Source organism: Gavialis gangeticus, unplaced genomic scaffold (assembly GCF_001723915.1).
Source record: "Gavialis gangeticus isolate Ggan-Ray unplaced genomic scaffold, GavGan_comp1, whole genome shotgun sequence".
NCBI classification, from domain to species: domain Eukaryota; kingdom Metazoa; phylum Chordata; order Crocodylia; family Gavialidae; genus Gavialis; species Gavialis gangeticus.
In genome coordinates, this window is record NW_017729029.1 from 53301509 (window position 1) to 53308603 (window position 7095).

The 7095-nt window shown below is 47.5% G+C and overlaps 2 protein-coding genes across 4 annotated transcripts in view; one reads left to right on the top strand and one right to left on the bottom strand.

Moving 5' to 3' along the window:
• The window catches only part of TMEM255A (transmembrane protein 255A), a 67438-nt gene that overhangs the window by 38805 nt on the left and 21538 nt on the right, over positions 1-7095 (top strand). For 2 of the 3 annotated variants that reach the window (XM_019521596.1, XM_019521594.1), the window contains exons 6-8: positions 995-1083; positions 1869-2031; positions 3804-3947. In XM_019521596.1, the coding sequence (XP_019377141.1) occupies positions 995-1083; positions 1869-2031; positions 3804-3947 (396 nt within the window). The remainder of the gene's footprint in view (positions 1-994; positions 1084-1868; positions 2032-3803; positions 3948-7095) is intronic. The other variant, XM_019521595.1, reaches the window with a different exon arrangement.
• The window catches only part of ZBTB33 (zinc finger and BTB domain containing 33), a 60789-nt gene that overhangs the window by 14700 nt on the left and 38994 nt on the right, over positions 1-7095 (bottom strand). The gene's annotated exons all lie outside the window — the stretch shown is intronic.

A 7095-nucleotide genomic window follows, 5' to 3' on the forward strand; every position in this document is an offset into this window, starting at 1 on the left:
CAGATTCCCAAGCTTGGAGTCATTTATGCTCCAGGAGCAGCCTCTGGGAAGAAAGGAGCACTAGACTTGCAGAGTGAGTGCAATGTCCCTGAGATCACAGGGACTGTAGCACAGCGGGGTGGGAAAGGACATTTGGGAAAGGGGTAAATGGAAAGTGAAGGGGGAGGGGAGAGATCAGAGCCTAGATAAGAGGTGATGTCGGCCTAATGGAGAAGACAGGTAGAGGGAAGGTGACAGACCCCAGAGAAACAATTCCACAGCTATTGGTATTGCTTCACCAGGCTCACTGCCAGCAATGGCAGCACCAGACTTAGTGCAGAGGAGGGGCTGAGATCCCAGGCAGAGGTAATGTTAACCCCAGAGCTTCAGAAAAGCTTCTTGTAAACCTCCATTTTAAAGAGCAACCTGTGTGTGCATCCTGTGCCAGGTGGTGGGATTTCCTCCAGCAGTGGTCTGGGGCACATGGTAGCAGTACCTCATAGTGGATCAGGAGGAAGCTCTAATCTTCTGTTGGGCCAAGAGGCATCTCCAGTTTATAACAGGATAGATGGACAGATGGTGCCCCTCTTCTTTCCAAGAGTTGTCACCAGCAGTTTTAGCCCATGAATCTTTCTCCCAGTTGACCCTGGCCCATGGACAGTTCCACGCCCAGCCGCATTCTCTGCGAGGGCCGATCTGCACATGCACATTGTACCAGTACAACCCTTTCCTTGTGTGTAGGCAGTAACACAAGTATAAACCTGCTTGTATTGTTGTCGCTGTTCCTGTGTGGGAAGAGAAGTAATCAACACTGTTTTAAACCTCTGATCCCAGGAAACATGCATGTGTGTGTTCTCCCCAGGGGCTCTCTGTGCTATAGCAGTAAACAAAAAGCCCTGAACTGACCTTTATACCAAAAGCTGCATGTAGAGCAGGCCAAAGAGAAACAGAAATCAAGGATGTGGCTTGGGTTTTCATTGGTTTGCTGTATCCCCCTCCTTCTGCATTCACACAGGCCATCTGTCACCCACAACGCCGTGGGCCCTGCACACCAAAAATCAAAACCAACACCTGCTTCTGCTGCGACCTGTACAATTGTGGGAAGTGAGTAAACCAAAAATAGCTTTCCCAGCCTAGAGTAAGAGCAAATGTTGAATGTGTTGGCTTGCCCTAGTTTGTAGAGTGCGGTTAGGGGATTCTGTGGGATATCATCAGGAGGAAGGATGGCATTAACTAATGATGGCTACTGCAGAATGGGCGGCTGCATTCCTGCTAGTGACTGTATAGATCGTACTGTACAGTGAGGATCAACCTTTTACAGTCTCTGCTGGAGTGACGCCAGGGTTCTGGTCCCAGCTGTGATTGCAGGTGGATTTGAACAAGCAACTTGACTTCTCTGCCTGTTTATCCATTTGCCTGATGTTGCAGTAGTGCTTCTGTACCTCAGTGGGGTCCAGAGATTTAAAATGGGTAACATGCTTTGAGCTCCTGTGATGAAAGGGGCCAGTGTAAAGACAGAGTCCTGCTTAATTATCTCCTGTTCTGGCGGGAAGGGGTCCAGTGCTAAATGGAGGATGTGGGGCAGAATAACTTGGGGCAACTTGTAGATCTGAGACTGCAGCTTCAGCCTATAAGGGCTTCATTGGCATTTTTGCATGTGGAGGATTTGCAGATGTGTTTACTTCACCATGAAGTCAAGAGGAACCTGTGGGTGTAGGGAGATGTGAAATTCAAATAATAGCATGACAAGCCTGGCCCTGCTGGCTGCATCCCAGCAAACATCCCACAGAAGCTGGGTCTGGATGCCTGGTACACTGCAGGGGTGGGCTCTAATCCAGGTGGGTTTGTCAGATTGTATTATACAGTTTTAAGATTCTTTTCTAATCCAGCAGAGTAGAAATTTCGGGTGGCTACTATGAATATATTGATGTCAGCAGCTGCCAGGATATTATTCACCTCTACCACTTGCTGTGGTCAGCAACAATTTTGAACATTGTGGGGTTATTCCTGGGGATCATCACAGCTGCAATCCTTGGAGGCTTTAAAGACATGGTAAGGTGGTGTGGATTTCCTGGGGAAACTGAAGGAATGCAACCAGGTGAATTTGAGCCCAAGATTCAGGGGTTTCTAAGGAAGGAAAGAAGGGCCTACTAGCAATGGTATATCAGCACAGAGACAGTTGTTTAACAGCCCTGTCTGAATCTGGTCTATGCACCATTGTCTTCATGCAGAGGAGGCAGAGATGAAATAACCAAAAGCAGAAAGTGAAACTGATGTGGGCTTATCTGGTGTGGTGGAAGCAGAGTGAATTACCATAGGGTGACAAGTCAGCATGCAGGGGAATGGAAGACGGCAGTTTTAAAACCCTCTTGGTTTTAACTGCTACGGACACTAACATCACTGAGTTTCCTTTTTTAAGACTGAATGTTTCTTTGCATTACCCCCTTAACAGGAAGTGTCGGTAGGTGCCTTTTTGTTTTATGAACTGTGCAGTATCCTAGTGATAGTACATTCTGAGTCTTACAGAATGTTTCTGGTCCAGTTCAGCAGAAATTCCCCCTCTGGTTTCTACATTGTGCAAAACCACAGAAGAAGTCCATTTCAGGCTGAAACCAGAGATAATTTGGGCCTTGGATGATGATGGAAATGCCGTTCTGATGCTAAGTGGGACTTCAGTAGGCTTGAATAGGTTGTGCTATGATATACATAAGGTCAGTCAAAAGCTGCCTAGTTATAGTCTAAACAATAACCACATTTCATAGAGAGCAAGCTGATGTTCAGTTCAACAAGGTGATTATTCATGCAAGTAAATGTGTATATGCTCTTGTCTTTTGTGCCTTTTGTGGCATATTCAGACTACCGGGTGTAAGGCAATTTGCTTCTCCAGCAGACACATTTTTCCTTGCAGAGCTAATTTCAGGCCCTTTACCATGTGCCTGATTTGAGAATAACAAACTTGCCTACACCCTTTCCAAAACCAATCCCAGCCTCCCAAACAAAATACAAGCAAATGGTGTCAAATATGAAGTGCGGGACTTGGCTTCCAAGTCGTACACAGATACATGCTGCGGTCTCCAGTTGCACCATGCAGACTCTAAACCAGTGATTCTCAAGCAAGGTACTTTCAAGGGTGTTGTGGAGTGCCACACAATATTAGCACTGCTAGGTATACAAACACAATTCACAAGATAAACCCAGAGGTTTCCAATAGGAATCCAAAGAGTCAAAATCATTCTGTCCTGCTTTGGAGTTTCTGAGTTCTTTGCAACAGAAGAACTGCTTTAGTATTTTCTGTGGTCAAAAAATGAATGAAAACTAAGAGCTGGCATTTTCTGACAGATGCCTTGAGTCTATTCAGACGTGCCTCAAGTCTATCAAGGGTGTCTTGAGTCTAAAAAAGGGAGAATTGCTGCTCTAAACTGTACAAAGGGAGGTACGGACCAGCTCTGAACTCTGTAGGAGGGAGGGATTGTAATCTCCAGTGCATTTCAGTGCGCTATAGCAACTGAGATCAGCTTAATCAGATAACACAGTTTTACCCGTTTCTGTTTCCCCCTTGTGAAGCCATTTTGTAAACTCAGGTCATTTTAGTGCTTGCACAGACATGGCTTTAGCTGGGTTTCTTCTGGAAACCTTAAAGGAAATGTTCAATAGCTAGATAATGACATGAGGTTAGAACAAGCACAGGATGAGACTGAAAGTTGCTAGTTCACCAAAACGGTGATCTCAAGCCAAATGCTGCTCCTAATCGTTTCTGTCATGCAGATGATCTGTGGGGAGATGCTAGCTAGCCTTTGTGTGAAATTGTATCTTTATTTCCACAGACTCCCTCCCTCCCTGCGCTGAACTGTACAGTTGAAAATGTGCATCCATCAGTATCGTATTACTCAAGGCCACAGGTGACTTCTTACAACACCTACTACCACAGCACTCCGCACCTCCCCCCATACTCGGCATATGACTTTCAGGTACGGTACAAGACAGAGTGGTGTTTTGTTCCCGAGGCTTAAACCAGGCGAGTTAAAACAAGTATGTAAACCATGCCAGCCTGTGGGACTGTGAAGGTCTGGCTTTCCTAAGGGATCTACCGCAGTCCCTTCCTCTTCTCCCACAGGAGCACTATTGCTTCCTTGCAAGCCTGCCTCTTGCCAGCGTCCCCTATATGCACGTATCACTCAGTGGTTCCCCAGCTACTGAGGGCAGCCCCTTCCCAACCCTTCATGGAAATAGTTACAAACTCTGCCTCCTGCCATTGGCTGCAAACGGCCAGACTGAGAAGTCAGCCAGGAGAGGCTGTGCAGGTCCTTCTTGCACAGTGAACCAGTTGGTAGTACTGACATTTGAAGTCTCCTCAAGGGCTGCTGTGAGGGAACCCAGTGACACAGATGAAGCAGTTCACACCTGTGAGTTCTTACAGGCTCCCTGCACACTCAGGCAGACATTGCTTTATTGCAGGGGTTCTCAAACTGTGGGTCGCGACCCTGTGGGGGTTGTGAGCAACTTAAAAGGGGGTCACAAACTTCCCAGGGGGTACGTGCGGCAGTGCGGGGAAGCAGCGCATGGCGGTGGAGTACTGTGGTGGATGGCAGTGGTGGCTACCGTGTGCAAGCTCCCAGTCTCCTGCCACTGCCATCCAGCACTCAGGGTCGCAGTATCACAAAGTTTGAGAACCACTGCTATATTGATTAGTCCTGTGTGAATCAGAATAGGTAACAGCCTGCTTCTCCACTGAATGAAAGCTTGGAGAACAATGGAAAGGCTGGCATGTATCTAGTCCCAAGTGTGCTCCCTCCCCAGAGGGCAGATGCTGCTGTTTGGGAACTCGGGCTCAGAGAAGCATTCCAGCTCTGACAGAAACCCAACAAGATCAGTTAAACCCAGCATTCAGCCTGACTGAAACCAATTCTTTCGCAACAGCCAGAAGATCCTTTTGGAGGTTTTCCAGACTGCAGCAGGTACAAAATAGAATCTTTCCCTTCCTTCTTTTCTCTCTTTTCCTGTTCACTTTAAGAAACAACTGCATAGCACCTATGAAACACTGCCTTTTATTCAGCATTGTAGATGCAGCCATCAGCCCTTATGTCCCTGAAAGCCCTGTAATAAAGACCACGGGCATGGGGGTGATTTTAAGAGATGGTTTTATCCCCAGGCTCAGGACTTTTGGACTCGTCTCTCTACCCTACTTTTGTACCAAGTTCACCAAATGGATGCAACCTCCTCAGTGACCAGTTACACGGGTATAGATTTCATAGACATTAGGGGCTGGAAAGGACCTCAAGAGATCATCAGGTCCAGCCCCCTGCCATAGGCAGGAAGTCAGCTGGGAGCAAATGACCCCAGCAAGAAATAAATCCAGCTGTTTTTTTTGAAGGAATCCAGAGTAGGTGCTTGAACCACCTCTGGGGGAGTTTGTTCCAGACCCTGGACACACACACCATAACGAACTTCTTCTAATATCCAGTCTAAATTGGCCTTCTTGCAGTTTATGGCCATTAGACCTTGTTATCGCTTGGACAGTTCTGGTGAACAGATGTTCAGCCAGATCCAGATGTACCCACCTTATGAAGTTGTAGGCTGCAACCAAGTCCTCCCTGAGCCTTCTCTTCTCCAAACTGAAGTGTCCCAAGTCCTTCAGACTCCTTGTACGGCCTTCCCTCCAGGCCTTGGATCATATGAGTGGCTCTCCTGTGGACTCTCAAGCTTCTCCACGTCTTGAAGTGGGGGGCCCAATACTGGACGCAGTACTCCAGCTACGGTTTTACCAGTGCTGAGTAAAGCGGTAGGATGACTTCCCTGGTTTTGCTTCAGATGCATCAGTGGATGCACACCAGTTTGGTTAGCTTTGCCTGCCACCACATCACATTGGTGGCTCATATTCATCTTGTGGTCAGTCAAGACCCCCAAGTCCCTTTCAGTCATGGTGCTAGCAACCATAGCACTGCCAAACCTGTAAATATGCTGAGGGTTCTTCCTACCAAGGTGCAGCACTTTGCACTTCTCTGTATTAAAGGCCATCTGGTTTTGGTCGGCTCACCTTGAGAGCATGTCCAAGTCGGCCTGTATCCCCAGCATGTTCTGTGGTGTGACAGCTCTTCCCCATAATTTGCTATCATCTGCAAACTTGGCCAGTTCACATCTGACTCTCACATTTAGATTGTTGATGAAAATTTTAAAGAGTACTGGCCCGAGTACCGAGCCCTGAGGGACTCCACTGGTAACACTGCACCACATTGATTTGCTCCCTTCAACTAGTACTCTTTGGGTCTGACCCCGTAGCCAGTTGCCAAGCCATCGGACCGTATGATGATCTAGGGCAGTTCCCCAGCTTAACCATGAAGACATCATGGGGAACTAGGTCAAAGGCCTTCTTGAAGTCCAGATAAATGACATCTACATCATGTCCCTTGTCCATGGCATATGTTACCTGGTCATAGAAGGAGATGAGGTTGGTCAGGCAAGACCTGCCAGTCACAAAGCCATGTTGGCTGGTATTCAGAAGCTTGCCTTCTGTTAGTCTGTCATTGATGGATCCCTTGACAATTTTCTCCAGAACTTTTCCAGGGACGGATGTCAGACTGATTGGTCTATAGTTCCGCAGCTCATCCCTCCTCTCTTTCTTGTAGATAGGTACCATGTTGGCTCTTTTCCAGTCATCCGGGACGTCGCCTGAGCACCATGATTTTTCAAACATCCCTGCCAAGGGGGATGCAGTGATGTCCGCCAGCTCTTTCAAGACCCTCGGGTGCATTCCATCTGGGCCTGCGGACTTGTGAATGTGCAGTTTCTCAAGGTGTTCCCTCACCTGATCCACATCAATTTTGGGCCCATCACCTGCTCCCAAATTGGTTTGTGCCATTCCTGGCAGTGTGATCCTTGTGGGAGAGTGAAAAACTGATGCAAAAATGTAATTTAGGAGATTGGCCCTTCCTAGGGCATCTGATGTCCCGTTGAATCTCTCAGGGGCCCAATACTGTCCCTGTTCTTTTTCTGACTTCCCACATATCTAAAGAAGGACTTTTTGTTGTCCTTGATCCCCATAGCATAGTTTCGTTTGTGCCTTGGCTTTTCTCGACCGCTTTCTGCAGGTGCAGGCAAGTGCAGAGTTTCATAGTTTCG